The following is a 20,687-nucleotide window of genomic DNA, read 5'->3' as shown; positions in this document are numbered from 1 at the left end:
CCTTCGACTAGAAACCTGTAGGCAAACGTTTAAGAAAAAGCTTAAGACTTGGCTTTTCACAAAAGCCTTCACTTAAAGGCCTCAATAACCCCATCACCTCAGCCTGGTTCTGGCCGCTCTTTGCTCACTCTTAACCTTTACCCCGTGCTGGTCTACTCCCGGAACATGATCCAGGGTTAGAAAAATCACGGGGGCCATTGCCCTTTTTGTTCATCTGTTTTTCAGGTATATACTCATGTTCTCACCTTTTTCATAAAATTGTGTTTAATATGTTAGATGGAATACTAAATTCTCGGTTTTATAATTCTTACTACTTACACCTTGTTATTTTATCACACATGCTTACTACGTTTGATGTAATACTAAGTTTCTGGTTTATTTGTAATTCTTATTACATACGCCCCTGCTGCTATATGTATCCCACATGTTCGATGTAATTTCTAACCTTATTTCTCTGAGAACCGACCCGATATGTACTATTACATGAACATCGGTATATAAAAGCCTTTAAATAAATAAATAAATAAATAAGTTATCAAATTTGCGGATGATACAAAATTATTCAGAGTAGTTAAATCACAGGCAGACTGATTCATTACAGGAGGACCTTGCAAGACTGGAGGATTGGGCATCCAAATGGCAGATGAAATTTAATGTGGACAAGTGCAAGGTGTTGCATATAGGGAAAAATAACCCTTGCTGTAGTTACACAATGTTAGGTTCCATATTGGGAGCTACCACCCAGGTGAAAGATCTAGGCATCATAGTGGATAATACTTTAAAATTGTCGGCTCAGTGTGCTGCAGCAGTCAAAAAAGCAAATAGAATGTTAGGAATTATTAGGAAGGGAATGGTTAATAGAACGGAAAATGTCATAATGCCTCTGTATCGCTCCATGGTGAGACCACACCTTGAATACTGTGTACAATTCTGGTCGCCGCATCTCAGAAAAGATATAGTTGCGATGGAGAAGGTACAGTGAAGGGCAACCAAAATGATAAAGGGGATGGAACTGCTCCCCTATGAGGAAAGGCTGAAGAGGTTAGGGCTGTTCAGCTTGGAGAAGAGACGGCTGAGGGGGGATATGATAGAGGTCTTTAAGATCATGAGAGGTCTTGAACGAGTAGATGAGACTCGGTTATTTACACTTTCGAATAATAGAAGGACTAGGGGGCATTCCATGAAGTTAGCAAGTAACACATTTAAGACTAATCGGAGAAAATTCTTTTTCACTCAAAGCTCTGGAATTAGTTGCCAGAGGAGGTGGTTAGTGCAGTTAGTGTAGCTGGGTTCAAAAAAGGTTTGGATAAGTTCTTGGAGGAGAAGTCCATTAATGGCTATTAATCAATTATACTTAGGGAATAGCTACTGCTATTAATTGCATCAGTAGCATGGGTTCTTCTTAGTGTTTGGGTAATTGCCAGGTTCTTGTGGCCTGGTTTTTGGCCTCTGTTGGAAACAGGATGTTGGGCTTGATGGACCCTTGGTCTGACCCAGCATGGCAAGTTCTTATGTTCTTAAGTTTGGCAGCCTTCCTTTGGCCACTCTCTGCTACCTTGTCAAACTATTTTGCAACCTTAATGCCATCACGTTCTTTGTATTTTTGCTGGCTGTGGATCCCTAGAGGCATTTAAACTTAGCTCTCTTCAATCCTGCCCCCAATTCTATTCCTCTTATATGAGTTCCCCGCAGAAAGTGTTTTCTCCTCTTTTGGGATCCTTGACCGCTTCTGTACAGGTGACCTCCACCTTCAACTCTGCTGCCACTTCAAATGTTATGGGTTCAGACCGTGCACACTGGTATCCTGCCCAGGGGCTCTGACCTGGGGGGCTAATCTCATATAAACACGCACAATTACTGGGATTATACCTGGGGGCTTGAACACAGGGATTTATCCCCAACAAATGTCTCTGAGTCTTTTCTTTATTGCGCTTTGCCATGAACAACTGGTACAGCGATATCATATTGTAGCTGCCTTGCTGACTCACTGTAATCCAGTGATACTTGTTAATGTGATGCTCTGGAAAGCAGGAACAGAGATGGTAGATTGTGGATACATGGTGAAGCCCCTGTAATTCAGCCACTTCTTCCATGAGCTGAATAATCTCCAGCCTTGGTCTAGAAAGCTGGACAGAACTGGAGCAACACCACAGCCTCCAGAAGATCTGTCGAAAAGCTGCTGCCCCACAGTCAGTGCACCACTCCCAACATTTCCACAACTTCTATTTCTGTTTCACTACTACAAACCTTCTTTACAAACCTTTTCTTTCTAATTGACCCTTGTAAGCACTAGGAAATATGTCCTTTAGATACCAGATCTAAGTGTGGGGACTGAACAAGGCTACAGAAAGATCCTCTTCTCTGAGAACAGTGTTTATATATAAGAAAAACAGGGAGAAGGATGGGTGAGTGGTGGGGAAGTAAAGAGGCAAGAAAGTGCTTGTCGACCAATCCTGTGGCAGAGGCCCAGAGGTTATAAACAAAAATAATGGACATAGCCAAGAAAACCTACACCTAAGACTACAGGAAGAAAAGGCAGGTTTTAAATGCAAATCAGCAATTTTTTTTTTTTTAAAGGAAAACATCTGTAGTTTTAAAGGAAAATTTCATGGCTCACATTCATTTATAGAATGTGGCAGCAATGAGCAACCCTCGGCCTCCTAATTCCAATCAAGTACAAATTCATTTCACAAAGTCAAACCAATCCTGCAGCTCAGGGCCAGAGATAAACACAAGCAACATACACAGCCATTTACAAATCATGCTCCCTACGTGTAAACTGTGATCTATTTATAAAGGCACAAATACATCACCATTACATCTGCAAAGTGCAATCTCTCAAAAGTTCTGCGACATCATTTTAAGGATCAAGATCTACGATGGGTTCCACTTATTCTGCACAAATCTAATTCTACAAAGACATCTGAAAGCAGGACAGAGTGAGAACAATTCTATGTCAGGGTTACAGCGGCAGAAGAAGATTACCATCTAAATCTACTCTTAATGTCTGGCTTTACATAAAACAGTGGGGATAATAAAGGTGTTTTCTTTATTCAACAGAATAGGTGTGGATTCCAGATAATTATCAAGGCATGCAAGAAAAGCAAAAAAGTGAATAAAAAGACAAATCTGCTATAATCTTGTTATGCAGCCAAGCAACAGTAGGGAGGAAACTGTTACAACCCCATAACATATGAAGATCAGCATAGAACCACCCTCTCTTTTATGGCAGGGTTTTTTTTTTTTTAATTTACTTTTTAATGGTATAAATCCAGCAAATACAAAAAATATTCTTTTTAACAAGTAAGCATAGACAAATTGCATGAACCATCATAAATCATTCCCCCCTCCACCCACTTTCAACTTAAAACATTTCCAGAGGTCAAATGCTGTTCCCCCCTCCCCTTTTCTTTATTGGTTGACTTCCATTGTTGCAGAGATAGTGTCTGAAGGCTGCAAGTTGTTTATTTAGCACACTGTTGGATGGTAAGGTACCCTATAATCCATTTTGGCCACATATTAAATAACGGGCTCCCACATTAAACAGAATTGAGAGTATCTGTCATTGCGCAGTGCCGTCAGTTTTTCCATTAGGCAGACATTCCACATTAGCTTTATCCATTGTTGATTTCCTGGAGGGGAAAGTCTTTTCCCAGGCTGTGCTTATTTCGCATCTGGCTGCCACTAAACACTGGATGATCAATTTCTCTTTTCGATTACACATTCCCCTGCCGGGAGCTCCAGCAAGAATATCCCTGGGTCCCATGGCAAATTTGTGTGTGTTGTTTGGTAAATTATACTCTGGACTTGTTTATTTATTTAAAATTATTATAAGCTGCGTATTACAAATTACTTGATCTTAGGTGGTGGCTTTTCCCCCCAGATGTCAGCCACTTTAGCACGGTCCCATCACATGTGGAGCAGCAGCACCATGGTGTCCACATTCTCTCCAACAATAAAAAGGGCAGCTTTTCTGTCTCAGTGTTTCAGCTCATGTGCGGGAGAATGGGGGAAATCCTGTGCCTTCCCCCTCCACCAGAGAACCTCACCAGTCACTTAGCCCTAAGGAAAGTCCTGTGTAATACAAAATAACTATCACTATCAAAGATAAGAGTGCTTAGCTGTAACAGGGATTGTTCGAAGAAAGCGGGGCTTAAGTCCTCACATAAGTGAAATCATCGTAAGAACATAAGAAATTGCCATACTGGGTCAGACCGAGGGTCCATCAAGCCCAGCATCCTGTTTCCAACAGTGGTCAATCTAAGTCACAAGTACCCGGCAAGTACCCAAACACTAAGTAGATCCTAATCTACTGATGCCAGTAATAGCAGTTACTATTCCCTAAGTCAACTTGATTAATAGCAGGTAATGGACTTCTCCTCCAAGAACTTATCCAAGCCTTTTTTTTTTTTTTTTTTTTTTTTTTTTTAAGGTGAAGCCCAGCATGGAACTCTATCAAAGCTTTAAGAAGCTTTGAGCATTCCCCACTGGGCATGTGCAGTTTTGGTCATTCCTCCAAATCCCATATAGTCAATAATAAAGCTAAGACTCAGGACAAATCAACTCCAAGGGCAGGCAGGAGGGACTGGCCAACATTTTGCTGTCTTTGGAGAATCCCTGTTACAGCTAAGTAACTCCACTTTCTCCACGTATGGGGGCTCCTAAGCTAAGGGAGTCCTGTACAAAAAAGGAAAAAAAAATTCAAAACATGATGTAACCTCACCTTGAGTTTAGAGTACAGTTCTGGTGATCCCATCTCAAAAAAGCAGAACTAAAAGAGGAGCAACAAAAATGAAACAGGGGATGGAATAGCTCCCTTATGAAAAAAGATTAAATAGATTAGGTCTCTTCAGTGTTAGAAGAGCGATGTCTCAAAGGGAAAATGACAGAAATGTATAAGATAACAAATGGAGTGGGTCTGCTATTTACCATATCAAATAATACTAAAACGAGGGGACACTCCATGAAACTAACCACCAGAAGATTTAAAACACATCGGAGAAAGTACTTTATCATTTAGTGCACTATCAAGCTGTGCAATCTTTTGCCAGAGAAAGTGATCATGGTGATTGATTGTTCAAAGTCCTGGAGGAAACGTTCATGAACAATTAATAACTAGGAAGTCTTGGGAAAGCCACTGCATATCCATGGAAGTAAACCCAAGAAATGGATCTACTTTTGGGAGATGTCGGGCACTGGTGACCTGAACTGGCCACCGCTGGCCACGGGATGTTGGGCTAGATGGACCTTGGTCTGACCAAGTATGGCATATCTTATGATCAGGTATAGGAAACCCTTCATCAGTTAGAAAGAGTGCAGAATGCAGACATGGAAAATGTTTTATTTCATGGGATTGTGTACTTTTTTTTTTTTTACACGTTCAAAAGAGACACAGCAGAGCTAAAAAGATACAGAGAAAGTCAACAGAAACAAAAAAGGGGATGGAACAACGCTCCTATGAAGACAGGCTACACAGGTTAAAGCTCTTCAGCCTGGAAAAGACAACTGAGAAGGGATTAACTATAGATGTTTATGAAATTATGAAGAGATGGAACAGGTAAACAGGGAACTTATTTACCCTCTCATATAGTAATAAATTAAAGGGACATTCCATGAAATTAAAACCAGATTTCAAACAAATCTAGCTATGGAATCCGTTGCCGGTGGACGTTGTCAAGGCGACTAGCTTAGTGGGGTTTCAAAGAGGCCCGGACCTTGGTTATTATAAGGGAGTCACATGCGAGGATCCATACCTATATTTCTTAGGTTCTGACGGACAGAATTTCTAGTTTATTTACTAGCAAATCAACACATTTTCACTTCCAAATCACGAGGGACAGAAACCGTTTTTAAGTTAAACAACAAATTTAAAAAGTCTGCATGGGACTTCCTCACAAATCCAGCTGTTTAGCCAACTTACATCTAAGCAAGATAAATTTCAAATTTTGAAACAGCGCATGATTGACAAAATCAATACATTAACATTTATAAAGACGCTTCTGTTTTTCATCAGATATCACCTAAAAATGTAAGAACTGTAGCTGCTGAAAAATATTTTTTAAAGTGCGAAATCATAAAAAAGCTAGAAATAACATTCAGTAATCCTTTACAGTGTGATGCTCTCATGCTGAAAGATTTTCTATCAAAGTCACATTTTACACTTCAGTTTGTTTGAAGATTTTATAAAACATCCCTAGAACTAAACTTACGTTCCAGTTGTTGCTGGGGTATATTATTATTATTTGCTATACCACATGTATAAACAAATTATCCAAGAGATTTACAATAAAACCGAACATAAATGGGTATATAGGGAAGCAAGGCTATAAACACAACAGAATTAGCCAGTAATTTAACATTTAATTTCCATAAACCAGCAGACATCAGTGTGGATAAGCTGGTGGGCCTGAATGTGATGTTTTTGCATTTGAGAAGGAGTACCGCTGAAGAAAGTTAGCAGCCTGAGGACTAGAAAAAGCAGCATCTGTACACAACCACTTCAGAGGGAGGCACTGCGAAAAACTGAAGCCCAACAGAGCTCAGCAGGGTGACAGGGAAAGCAGGGGAGAGCACTAGCTCCCTTTACTCGCTGCCTCAAGAAAACACGATAGCTGATGCATGAAGGAAACCAGCATGAGAATCCAGAGGGAGCCTCAACAGTATCCTGCCACTTCCAGCTGAGAGGCAGGAGGCAAGAACAATACAAGCACCGATCGGGATTGGCAGGTGGGCTTCTGTGGCTAAGCCAGTTCCTCATGGGCATCCAGACAAGGCAGGCAGGAGTCACAAAGTTGACTGCAACAGTTGTTTGGGGGGAGGTGGGGAGTGATGAACGAGATTTGTAACTCAAAACAAAAAGCAGAACTTATGTACAAGAAAACGTATTTCTTCTTTAGCAAGAACTCCCTCTAGCTTTCTCCGCACATTCCTGCATGATAAATATCATCTGGTTTTTGCTTGAGGGAAAAGTGAGAGAAAGAGAGCTAAGGAGTTAGAAAGGGAGTCGTGGGTAGGTGAGGAGACAGAGGAAAAAGAAGAAGCTACGCAGAGAGAGGGAGAAAGAACAAAATGAATTTTATAGCATTTGCAAAATGGAAATCACTTAAGACAAAGGAGCGAGATTAAGTTAAAGACTGGTTTTACAAGCAACAATACAATCATCAGTAGCACCCACGGTCAGCTACCAGCAGGTGTAACAGACTTGTTAGGTACTGATGTGGTAATAGTATTTGGTCAATGAGCTTCAAGGTCATTAGATAAACCCACTCAACTCTGGCAGACAAAGCCTGAACATATGGCATGTGAAGTGCCAAAACTGCCAGCTCATAATTAACTGATTAGAATGCATATGGTGTACTCAGTCACTATAAATCACTTCTCAGCACAAAATATGCTAGAAACTGTAGTAGGTATCCGCGTGTGTCTTCCCAGCATCTCTCTCTCTTCATTAATGTTTTATATGGAGCCAAATGTGTTATAATAAAATGGCTATTAATGTAGTTATATGTATGTGAATTTCTCTTTCGTGCAAACTGGAGTTAACCTTTGAAACCCTACATTTGCCATCAGAGCTCTCCTCCATTATCAACATGGCAGTAATAATGACAGCCAGGCCTCAGTCTAATGCTGGCCTTCCCTTCAGTCTGAGGGTCACGTCAACATTAGCGGCCACCAAGAGAAGGAAAGCTGCTACAGTAAAGAGGTCTTGTACAGACACCTGGGAAAATACTAAGGTCTTGTGTATGGAAATTAAAATGATCATCTCTTGCCAGACGTGAAGTGGACAGCGTTACTGGAACTTGACGCAGCAAAGCAGCCAAAAGATGCTGAACAGGTCAGAACCTACTGTGGTGTCCCTCATACACTATCCTGCTTGAAGACAGCTGATTTTCACTATGTCTATGTCCTGAGTGTTTATGAAGAACAGATCTTCTTTCAAAACGTAGAGATAATACAAAAGGGGTTAAACATTTGTGGTCTAATTCCTTGGATCTATATGACTAATGAGCATGTGGCGAATGTTTGCAAAAAGGCATGCTCTTATATAGGCAACTCAAACTTTCTGCTATATTTTTTGTGTCTCTTCCTTAGAATTGTGTCTCAACATTGTTAGCATACAGAGGAAAATGTTCACATATACTTTTCCATATAGTGGCAAAGTATATGGGTACTTTTGCAACCAACACACCTTTAGCAAATTGTCAAAGAGAAACTGCCAGACTACTTGCTGTTTGGAAATTCATTAGAGGTACGTGGGATACAAAACTACTCCTGCCCTAGGCTTACACTGTTTCTGCAGATCTGTTTAGGTGGAGATGGGTTTAGATGGTGTATATGCCAAATATACTGAAATATATGGCTTGAAATATTCAATATTTTTACAAAGTTCTCTCCCCCTCAGGAATGCTTACATTTAGAGCAGCTAAACACAGGCACCTAGAGGCACTCGTCAGCTATTTAAGCCACTCTGTGTGGGCCAATTTTCAAGCAAGGAAGAAACTCTCAATGCAGTCTTGAAAAGATCACGGAGACGTGGGTCTCAGAGAACCACAAATAAGATATAGTTTCTCTGGGCTACAATCTACTTAGGAAGGTCAGAGATGTGGCACTATATATACTGTAAAATATAACATTAAAGTAGCAGAACTGCAGGGTTCATGAGGTAAGGAAGTGGAAATCTGGAAAGCGAGAATGGACCTTCGTTTGTATTGGTGTGTTACACAGATCACCCCAATCACATGAGGACTGTGAGAAACTGCAAGACCGCCTTGCAAAACTGGGAGACTGAGCAAACAAATGGAAAATGAAATGTAATGTGGACAAGTGCAAAGCGATGCACTTAGGGAAGAGCAACCCAAATCATAGCTACACAAATCAAGGCTCCACATTAGGAATCACCATTCAGGAAAAGGATCCAGGCGTAATCGTTGATAATTCATTGAAATCTTCAGCTCAGTGTGCAACAGCAGCCAAGAAAGCAAATAGAATGCTAGAAATTATTAGGAAAGGAATGGAGAATAAAACAGAGAATATCAAAATGCCTCAATTGCTCCATGGTGCGACCTCATCTTGGAGAACTATGATTTTAGGGTATTTATTTTGTTTAATAGCGAGGTAGCATATTCGTTGCAAGAGTTTTTTTGAAAAATTCATAGTTATTTGAGATGGAGGAGGATGGGTCCTTGATTAGGTTTTTAACTGTTTTGAAGAGCAATTTAGAAGTATTAGACATGCAGTTCAACTCCAAGGCCAGAAAAACTTGACATTGCGGAAGGACAGGGCTATACGGGGTGTATGATGAAGAAAGGGACTTGAGCAATTCCTCCCTCTTAACAGATCAGACCAGGAAAATGGAAAGCAAACATTATCAACACTGACAGATGCCAGTCCTAGTGCTGCAAAGCTGTAAATCCCAGAAACACACAATAGATCCTAACAAGCAGTTTTACCATTAGAAAAGAATTCCAAACAAGCTCAATTTGTAGACCAACTGCTGAGGTGTAAAATGGTAAATACTAGCTAACATGTCATCATGTGCATAATGAATCACAGCAAAGTAATTTTAATGGCACTTTTTAAAAATAGATGAACCAACACCTGCATGAGCAGGGAACATACTGAAACCATGCAAAGGCATCAGGCAGAGTTCTGTGCTTGAGGTTCCTGACCTAGGGTTCGCAATATTACTGCATGGATTATCGCTAGGTCCTCGTACAAAGCCTTATCAGTGCTGAAGGAGAGGATCTCTGTTACTTTTCGCTACTAGTTTCCTACAAGCGTTTACTGTGACCTAGTCAATAAGTAAAAAAACAACAACTTTTTTCATCAGTGCTCTGCATATTAAAGAGGTCTCTGATACACTTTGTACACTGCATTTCAAAAAGAAAAGTAAAAAACTTATTAAGCTGACTTTTGGGCCATAAACAATATCCCAATCTTTGTTTCTATAAGAAAATAAAGGTCTCGCGAAAGATTACCAACAAATAAAATCCGCAGTACTGAAATCACATATCCAGCCCAAAGTAATTCATAATTTTGCCCACATAAATATATGCATGCTAAATATTGTATGAAACTGAATCTTAGAGGGAAAAAAAAGTTGCTATTGTTAAGGCAGGCAACAGAGATATTTTGCCTCAGGACTTGAAGGAAGTGCTGATACAGAGGATTGCTACTTTTTCCTGAATGGGCAAAGGTTTTCTGCCACAAGACTGATATGTCAGTCTGCCACTGAAGCTTGAAAAGCATTTTGATTATGACCTCACATGATCTATTGCCTTTATGGTTCTCCATAGTTGAATGGTGACAGCACGCATGAGGAATAATGTAAAATATTATTATGAGTCATACAATTAATTAGATTCCTTGGTGTGAAGGTATATACCAACATCTGTACAGAAAAATAAACAAATAAATAAATAAGGTTTCATTGCTGTGCTACCATTCTCAGAATATATTCAACTTCTTATTTCGTAGATCACAGAGGCAGCAATGTAGTCAGAGTGTTACTACATCCTTGGGAGACGGATTTCTACCTTATTGCCCAAATGACTCTGTAGGCCACCGAAGCTCCTATCAAGAAAGGTATCAATACACTGCAATGTGCTTCAACCATCACCCAGTGGATACCCTCTTTGACACATTTTGTTTAAGAAATAAACCAGCAGGGGCCAGCTAAAAGAGAATTCAACAGACAGAATTTATTGTGGTTTTGGATCAGGTAGGCTTTTCGTTACCTTGCAAGTTAGTTGTTTTGTAACCTCGTTTTATGTGAAGCATAAGGATTCCCCCATTGTACATTCAGCTTTTGATCTGGTAACTCCACTCACCAAGCTGCAATTTCCTCTCCCCTATAACTTACCTCCATCTCAGTATTTTGGGTGTGCAACTTCTGCAGCATTTCCTCAGCCTCATGCGCTCGACGGATCAGCTGTGGCGTGTGCTCTGATGGGATTAGCTCACTGTCATACGAGTCCAGAATCGCTCTCATTCCATCGCGCTCCTGCCCGAGAGAGAGAGAGAAATATGGGCTAAAACAATTGAATTGATCCTGGTGCCACAACGGAATCCAGAAACTGGAATCTGAAGAGTAACTTCTCTCAAACAACTCATTGCTGCTCCATAAACCTTACAAATCAAATTCTGAGATGAAGATCTGATTGCAGATTAATTGGATTAGGAAAAAGCTAACCACTGCACATTGGAAATTCCTTATGTCAATTGTGACAGTCCATTATATCTGCTGTCTTTGAATTGTAACATCCAATACTGCATCTAAAAAAACAGTCTGAACGATGAAAAAGCTGAAGGGAGGTAGAAGAAGAGTTATGAAGAGCTGGCACCCGCTTCTTCCCTGCCCACCCTTCTCACAGAAAATATTTTGGGGCATTTTTTTTTATCCACAATGGACAGAATAAAGCAGAATATATGTACCTTTTAAATAAATAAATAAATAAATAAAACAAACTATATTTGCATTTCAGAGGTAAAGGTCAAGGCTGTAAGACTGATATCTGGAAGAACTTCCCATTTAACAGACATATATAGATATATTTCTATGTAAATGTGTGTATACACATACATTGATATAAATATATATATATATATATATATATATATATAAAATCCCCTGGCACCAAACTGGGTATAGATAGCCTCTGTTTAGAAAATGTGCCAAACCAACATTTGAGAATCACTTAGGCTAACAGGCTGTCAGCTGTAAAGTAGTAAATCTAGATATTCACTAACTTCTGTTACATTTTTTAGCTCTGCAGTATCTTCAAAGCAATGACAGCCAAGTCTCCAGGCTGAATTACTCTAGCTCCAACCCATAACTTGGAATTGCTGTCTGATGCTTCCAGCAGTGAATGAGAACATCCTGAGGAGATGTAAACCAGGATTCAAATAGTGCTGGTGTCTTTCAGCCAGGACGCTAGCTGTGTCATCTTGTCCAATACTGTGGCATTCCAGGGTTATCTAGGGGATAAATGTGCTTATGGGAAAACAGGTCAATGCATCTGGCCCTGAATTTCCAAAAATGGTCCTGCCAAAAAGAACTAGGATTTTCACTTATTTAGTTATCAGATTTATGTCTTGCATTTCCAAGTGCTCAGGGCGAGGTACAGGAATACAAAAAAACCAAAAACCTGCAGAGATTTATCGCAGTAGTGTCCTGCCAATGCAAGCTAGGAGACCAGAAGCATGACATTGGTTCTAACGCCAGCAATGCAAATGTTTTCTTGCAAAAGGCCAGTAGGTAACACTTATAAATTCACCTGAATTTCTAATGCCAGAGCATGGAAACGTTTCTCCATTTCAGAAGAGACCTCTGTGGTCTGGAATGCTCAGTATCACAATCTCTTCTGCTGGTCGCTTAGAAGATATTACAACTTACAAAGACTCCGCTTTTCTCAATGATCAATATGGCTGCTAGAACTGTATACTCACAGAAGAGAGATATCTCACGTATATGGTTAGAATAAAAAAAAAAACTAACTCATTTCTAAAATAAAATGGATGATAGTTTGAAAATCTGTAATCTGAAAATCTTAAATCAACTTGACATAGAAAGAAGGATATTTTGAAATGTTATCAAAGTATCTGCCAATGCCAGAAGTCTAAGAAGTAAGATAGGAGAGTTAAAGTCATAATTGGCATCTCAGAGACCTGGTGAAAGGAGGATAACTAATGGGACAGTGCTATATCAGGGTACACATTATATTGCAATGATAGGGATGATCAACTTGGTGGGGGTGTGGCACTTTATGTCTGGGAGTGTATAGAGTCCAACAGTATAAAAATCATATTAGAGACTAAATGCTCAGTAGATTCTATATCGGCAGAAATCCCATGTGTATTGGATAAGAGTATAGCGATAGGAGTATACTACCGTCCACCTGGTCAAAATAGTCAGATGATGAAATGCTAAGAGAAATCAGGGAAGCTAACCAATTTGGTAGTGTAGTAATAATGGGAGATTTCAATTACCCCAATATTGATTGGGTAAATGTAACAACAGGACATGCTAAAGACAAAGTTCCTGGATGGAATAAATGACTGCTTCATGGAGCAATTGGTTCAGGAACCAACGAGAGAGGGAGCTATTTTAGATTTAATTCTTAGTGGAACGCAGGATTTGGTGAGAGGTAACATGGTAGGGTCACTTGGCAATAGTGGTCATAAGATGATCAAATTTGAACTAATGACTGGAAGGGGGACAATATATAAATCTACAGCTCTAACACTAAATTTTCAAAGGGAAACTTTGATAAAATGAGGAAAATAGTTAGAAAAAAAACTGAAAGGTGCAGCTGCAAAGGTTAAAAGTATACAACAGCTGTGGACATTGTTTAAAGAAGTGATTCCCAACCCTGTCCTGCGGACCCCCCAGCCAGTCAGGCTTTCAGGATATCCACAATGAATATGTATGAGAAAAAATTTGCATGTTATGGGGGTAGTGCATGCTGGTTTAAAAAGACAATCTTAGAAGCATAGTCCAGATGTATGCCACGCATTAAGAAAGGTTGAAGGAATGCAAAATGATTACCAGCATGGTTAAAAGCTAAGGTGAAAGAGGCTATTTTAGCCAAAAAAAACACATCCTTCAAAAATTTGAAAAAGAATTCATCTGAAGAAAATAGGAAAAAGCATAAGCATTGCCAGGTTAAGTGTAAAACATTGATAAGGCAGGCCAAGAGATAATTTGAAATGAAGTTGGCCGTATAGGCAAAAACTTATAATAAAAATTTTTTAAAATATATCTGAAGCAAGAAACCTGTGAGGGAGACAGACAGATGACCAAGGGGTTAAAGGGGCTCTTAAGGAAGATAAGGCCATTTCAGAAAGGCTAAATTAATTCTTTGTTTCTGTGTTTACTAATGAGGAAGCTGGGGAGATACCGGTTCCGGAGATGGTTTTCAAGGGTGATGAGATAGATTATCTGAACCAAATCACTGTGCACCTGGAAGGTATAGTAGGCCAAATTGACAAACTAGATGGTATGATTCCCAAGGTTCTGAAGGAACTCAATAAAGAAATTTCAGATCTATTACTTAAAATTTGTAACCTATCATTAAATCATCCATTGTAGCTGAAGACTGGAGGGTGGCCAATGTAACCCCAATATTTAAAAAGGGCTCCAGGAGTGATCCAGGAAACTATAGACCAGTGAGCCTGTCTTCAAGCCTACCTGCCTTGCTCTGTGGCATTACAGGCCTTCTGGCCTTGCTCTGCAGCCTTTCAGGCCCATCTTCCATGCTCAGTGCTCTCTTGGGCTTTCCTATCCTATCTTGCAGCCTTTGGGCCTACTAGGTTCACACAGCCAGCCTTATGTCCTGTTTGGGCTTTCTTGTTTCCTGTTGCCTATTTTAATATTGTCTTCTCCAGTCCTTATTTAGCCCTATCTTTGTCCAGCCTTTGTCTAGTCCTGCCCAATCCACTCCCAAGTATGCTATCCCTGGCCTTGCCCTTGCCTCTGGGTTGCCCTTGATTCCAGCCTTGTCTCCAGCCCTGCCTGTATCCAAGCTCACATCGCGACATTTCGGGGGCGGCGCCGCAGGCGTGGTTTCGGCCCGGGGGCGTTCCGGGGGCGTGGCCGCGCCCTCCGGAACAGCCCCCAGGTCGGGTGATGGCGTGCCTCCGGCAGGCGTAAATCCAGCGATAAAGGTAGGGGGGGTGGGTTAGGTAGGGGAAGGTGAGGGGAGGGCGAAAGAAAGTTCCCTCCGAGGCCGCTCCAAAATCGGAGCGGCCTCGGAGGGAACGGAAGCAGGCTGCGCGGCTTGGCGTGCGCAGGCTGCCCAAAATCGGCAGCCTTGCGCGCGCCAATCCCGGATTTTAATGGATACGCGCGTATCTATTGAAATCCTGCGTACTCTTGTTCGCGCCTGGTGCGCGAACAAAAGTACGTGCTCGCAAAAAATTATAAAATCTACCCCAGCGTCTGCAGGGTACCTCTACTTGTTGAAGTGGGGTGTCTAGCACAGTGGTTGGGAGCAAGAATCTTGAAGTGAAATAATTAGAGTTATTCTGAATGTAATACAAGGGATAGGATTCCAAATCCCATTCTACAGGCTGAAGACAACTCATGCTAATTACTAAACCAACAAAAATGGAAGCTGGAAAACTAATGAATTTGCTGACACCAGTAAAAGAGCAATTGTCATCCTTATAATATAATTTTTATTTAGGTGAGTTTCTAGTCTCCAAGAATTATTTGGTTTCATCTGCAAGTCTGGTTACATATTCTGGCATCATTACCACTTACCACCATAATTCTCCTTACAAAACTGGCAACAAGGCTACATAAGGAAATAAGGAGGCCAGATAGTTACAAAACAGTTGTACTAAGCTGGGATGATAAAATTCAACTGGCAGCTGGGTCCCTTGGGCAGGCTGCAAGAACAGTAAAAACTAGAAGTTCTAGTGAAAACAGGTGTTCAAGTAGCTAGGCCCGTCTGGCAGGCTGAGCAAAGAAAGAATGTAGGAAATCTGATATTTGGGCAATGGCCAAGATAGTATTGGTAGTTACTTTGATCATTGCAGAGTTTTTGTGGTTAGACATGGGAAGGGAAAAGGACATGGGTGTGAACCAACTGGGGAATGTATGCTCAACTGCCTAAGATGATAGAGTTCAAATGAGGAAGATGAGAAAAACTGTCCTAGATAAGAAGAGAGATCTTACAAGTTGTAATACCTTATGGCTGGTAACTGGAATATATCCTTGCAGTGTGACTAGAAATAAGTGGACAGATTGGATGGGCAAGTAGATAATTTTCAGTCATCACGTATTAGTTTATTTTTTTCTTGATTGACCAGAAATCCATTACATATAAATGCAAAATACAATTTATAGAAGCATAAAATAAATAGCAAAGCAAATTCATAATAAAAACAAAATAATCAACAGAATACAAACTTAACACACAAAATAAATACAATTAATCAAATCAGAAGAATATTTTCATCCCTGTAGAACAGTACATATGTGAATAAAGACTCCTAAAAATATAACAAAAAAAATCAAAATTCAAAAATGATCACCAATACTACAGAATTTGGCATATTAACGGTCAACAAATGTTATGGGTGATACCTCGTGATTGGAGTAATACATATGTGATGAGCTTTGAGTGTTACCCTTTTTTCATCAGATCAGTGAAGAAACAGAAGTTATACTGGGTTTACACAGTACAGAATCATGTAGGTCTCAGACTGCCTGCATACAGCTCAGTAAAAGGGGGAGGAGAATGACGCAGGCAACTGAAAAGGCCGATATAATATTATATTAAGTTAGTCTGGTATATTCAGTTACTAAAAAGAACAAAAAGAAAACGTTACCTTAAATATTTTAATCATGGGGAAACATGCTCCTTTCCTTGCAATGAAACCAAAGTTGCTATTCATGAGATCTCTAACATGCAGATCTTCAACAAAGGTCTCTCTCCTCTTTCTGCTGATACTGGATTCAAAGTTTGCAGGACTTATCCTTCAAACAGCCCCCTGATATCATTTATAATTTATAGCACACAATACTCATGAGTAAAGCTTTGTTTTTAAGCCAAAAATGAAGGACAGAGCAACAGATTTGTGCTTACAGGACAGGAAAAAGTGGCTCCGAGTGCCCTAGAGAATTTACAATTTATAATATGTACGGAGGTGTGGGTTTTGCAGCAAAGGGGTGTATACAGCTGTAGAGGAGAGTGCAGGGAACAGAAGGTAAGAGAAATCTGGATGGTGTTTGGAGAGGGATCCTGAAGCAGGAAAGAAATGATAAACAGGGTGAGCTCCAGAGAAAGGAGGGAGAACCAGGGCAGGAGGGGGAAAACGCCAGAACCCATCTCGATGCTCACCCAAAGCGCACATCCAGCCTGTCTCACTATTTCCAGAAGAAAGGAAATCAGGACGACATGCAAGATACATTAATGGAGATGACAGATCTGAAGCAGAAATGATACTTAATCCTTGCTAAAAAAAAACACTGTTCAAACAAACAGATGCCTGAATGAAATCAAGTTAAGGGAAACGCTCACTCTAAGGAGCTTTAAAGCAGACAAGATTGTAATACGATAAATTTACCAGATAACGGACTTTTATAATAAGCAGAGAGTCTGTCACCTGTGCCAACACAAGCACTCAAGCAGGCATTTCAGCCCAATCTTACCATCCTCTGACTCAAATGGCGAAGCTTTTCTATAGGTCAGGCAAATAGCCAGCAGTGCAGATGGTGACAAACTGCTTTCCCCTCTTAAAAGGTCTGTGATGTCAGTCTACACACACACACACACACACACACACACACACACACACACACACACACACAAACATGAAAATGCAAACCCAGCTCCTTCCAAGGAAAAACAGTACAAGCTCTGATCCAGGGCAGAATCGCAACCACTCTCCTCACAATTCCAGAGTCCGACGACCACATTTATAAAGGAACTGATTCAAACAAACTAAGATCTGACCCCCTGAAATTGGAATGTAAGGTGTTCTTCACGCAACCTCTACTGTAAGAATCACACAGAGGCATTTTTCACGCTGCTACGCAGCTCCCATCAGATCTCTCTCCGTCTTGCACTGTGCAACTCATGCAACACTGTGGGACTTTCATTCCAGCCAGGTACATACATATTATTTGCATACTCCTCGCTGATGTCTGCAGATGGCCACACTAGAAAGATTTCCATTGATTAGGATTTTTCAGTTAAGATATCTTCGGGTTGCGTGCCGCACATGTTGGCTGGGATAGGACAGAAATCGGGGGGGGGGGGGGGGAGACTGGGAATTGACGAGGGAGAGAACGGCAAGAGAATTAGAGGTGATGGAATAAGGGCAAATTCAACATGGGCCATTGCCTTTGTTTGTAAGAGGCAAGACTGAACACAATAAAGCACTACAGAAAATAAACATTACAGAAGAAAAAAATCAATTCCAGTCATTCGGATTTCATTGCTTTCCCTATTGATGAAGCTTATTAGCAGAATCAGAACTCCGCATGCGTGCCGCACTTCTACCATCAGCTCTTCTGAGAAAATCAGCCAGTGACTTTCTAATTAGTTATAATAAAAAAAAAAAAAAAAGAAAGAAAAGAACCCACCCCCTCTCAAAATCAATGAGAAACAAATTAAAGTTACAAATCTAACTGAAGCCAGGCCTGATCCCCAGTGCAAATTTTTCCTGGGGTAAAGTTTATCCAGTGTCATAATTTTATTGAAATCCTATATCTTTCTATTGACTTTTATAGTTTCCAGCTAGATGCCAGAGTTATCATTATTAGAGTCTCAATGTTGCTCTAAGGGCCCAGAAGTTTTTTTTTTTTCCTTTTATAAACAAGCTGTAATTGTCTGCTTTATTGATCCATAAATCTTAGAACTGCCGACTTTCACCAAAGCTCTCTCTTCCATTTAGGCTTCTGTACTACATCCACTAAGAATAGGGTGGGTTGGAAGTGGGGGTGCTGGGATAACATACGGGGGAAAAAATACAGCACAAAAAAAAAAAATAAAAGGATTTTTTTTTTTTGTCATTAGCAGTAAAAGTGCCTGATGTGTACTGTGTGCCTTTGATAATGGCTTTTTAATGACAGATTCTAGTCACAGTAAAACTCTGGTTCATTTCCACATGAACAGACTTCAAGCATTAATCCCAAAACAAACACACACATACAGAAACACACACACGCGCGCACACACACACAGAGCTTGCTTCAGTGTTGATTAAATTCTAAGAGACCGCTTGAGAAAAAGCAGTTGTAATTATATTCTTTGCTCTGTGCCTTTTCAAAGGGGCGTCTGTGTGTCACTGTTTTCCTGCACACACATGCACACAAATAAATACATTAAAAAAAAAAAAAAACTGCCTCCTGTTTAATTAACATTTACCAAAGGAGAATTCTAATAGTCTATTGCTTATGAGGTGTCAACTGGTTTTCTTTCTTTAAGCTCAGATGCCAATCTTAACTAATGACAATGAACGGAAAACTTTTCCAAAAAGACAGCGATCGATCAGAAACAAACAACAACAACAACAAAAACACCCCAACCTCATCCTCCAAATCACTCACTATTCTCTCACTCTCTTTTTCATTAAATATCATGTTGGCACTAGACACGAGAAGAGGACAAACGTAAAATGAACATCAAGTCTGCTTTACTCCCTGCATACAAGCTGCACATGCTGAAAGATAAATGAGCATCTCCACTCTAAGGAGTTTATTCCTACCTGCACCCCTCCTTCCCCCAAAAGAACAACAATGAACCATAACTGTGGGCAGAAGTCCACAGACATAGGATTTTACAAGAGATAGGGGTCACCTTTTCCACCTGGTTTTCTTGATGGACTTCCCTGTATCAGAGGCCTTCTTTTCCCTGCCCTTCCAGCTATGATGTTTTTTTTGGGGGGGGTTTTGTTTTGTTTTTAATTTCCATGTTCTACCAGATAACGGACTCTGACAAACAACCGAAAACTTTTCTGTGCTAAACACCATGTACAGGCCATCCCCTTTGATGCCACTTAAGTTTGGTACATTAGCAGCAGCAGTGGACAAATATTGGCTGTACAGTTATGTTTCAATTCATTCAGCTAAGAAGAAAACACTCCGCAGTATTTAGTACAACTATATCCATCGAGCTTTAGCCTGAGGGCTTTACTTTGGGGGTGTGTCTCTGGAGATCCAACAGGTGGATGACAAATATCACTTCCTGCCACCAAGTCGGAGCCTGACTCACCATCGGGGGTCAAACTGAAACCTCACCCTGCCATACTCAAAACCAAGTTATCAAAGACGGAAGATGTCCTCATACACTCACATAGTCCAAGTGGACATTTATAACATGCAGGTGTCAAATCAAAACCTTCAGTTTACCGTAAACCGATATGATGTACCCACTAATATCGGTATAAAAAAAGTTTATAAATAAATAAATCAGTGATACCTAGAAATGATTTTTATGAAGCAGTGACAAAAAGCATGAAAAGTAAAACATTTAGGAAAAGACTCAATCATGTTTAGACTTGTGAAACACAAACAATTATGTAAATGACACTATAAAAAAATTAATTAAGTCACATCAAAACCGGTGAACAATGCATTCAAAATCAGTGCAGAAAAAGCCTGGAAACCATGGTCCTTTCATATAATTCCAAATGTAATTGATTTAACTTTGTGATGTCTTAATAAAAGTGAACTCTCCAAAATATGCCCATTTCTTTATTTTTTTAAATTTCTAACCCACACATTCCTTTTAGCTGATAGCGGCTTACACTTTTTACATACATAAGCATAATATATACAGAGATAAAATGAACAAAACAAATATTGCAGAAACAACAATGGGACCTAAATTACCGGTAGTTTTGATAGGCTAGCGTGAAGAAGTGGGTTTTAACGTTCTTTAGTATGAGGCTGTGCGGATAGGCTCTGGTAGTGAGCTCCACAGGTGTGGACCAGCGACTAAAAAAGCTCTGTTTCTGGTAACATCAATTCTGGTTAGTTTCAGGGCTGGGACTTCTGCGCTCGGTTTATATAAACGAAGAGTTGAGGCGAGTCATGTAGATGAATCATTGTTGAGCAAGTTGTAAATGATGTTCACGACTTTGTACCGTATTCTCCAGGAAACAGGTAGCCAATGTAGTTTCATGAGAGTGGGTGTGATATGGGTCTCTGAGTTTAGTGCTAGTTAATATTCTTG

General features: G+C 40.2%; 1 protein-coding gene across 5 annotated transcripts in view; it reads right to left on the bottom strand.

The window, feature by feature from the left end:
• Window positions 1-20,687, bottom strand: part of MAD1L1 (mitotic arrest deficient 1 like 1) — an 841,854-nt gene that overhangs the window by 575,275 nt on the left and 245,892 nt on the right. For all 5 annotated transcript variants that reach the window (XR_003852570.1, XR_003852571.1, XM_029576299.1 and 2 more), the window contains one exon: window positions 10,862-11,002. Coding sequence is in view for 3 of the 5 variants with exons in the window: in XM_029576299.1 (XP_029432159.1) it covers window positions 10,862-11,002 (141 nt within the window). In the remaining 2 variants the exon portion in view is untranslated. The remainder of the gene's footprint in view (window positions 1-10,861; window positions 11,003-20,687) is intronic.

The sequence above is a fragment of the Rhinatrema bivittatum genome, chromosome 14 (genome assembly GCF_901001135.1).
Source record: "Rhinatrema bivittatum chromosome 14, aRhiBiv1.1, whole genome shotgun sequence".
In the NCBI taxonomy this organism is placed as follows: domain Eukaryota; kingdom Metazoa; phylum Chordata; class Amphibia; order Gymnophiona; family Rhinatrematidae; genus Rhinatrema; species Rhinatrema bivittatum.
This window is presented reverse-complemented; position numbering and strand designations above follow the sequence as displayed.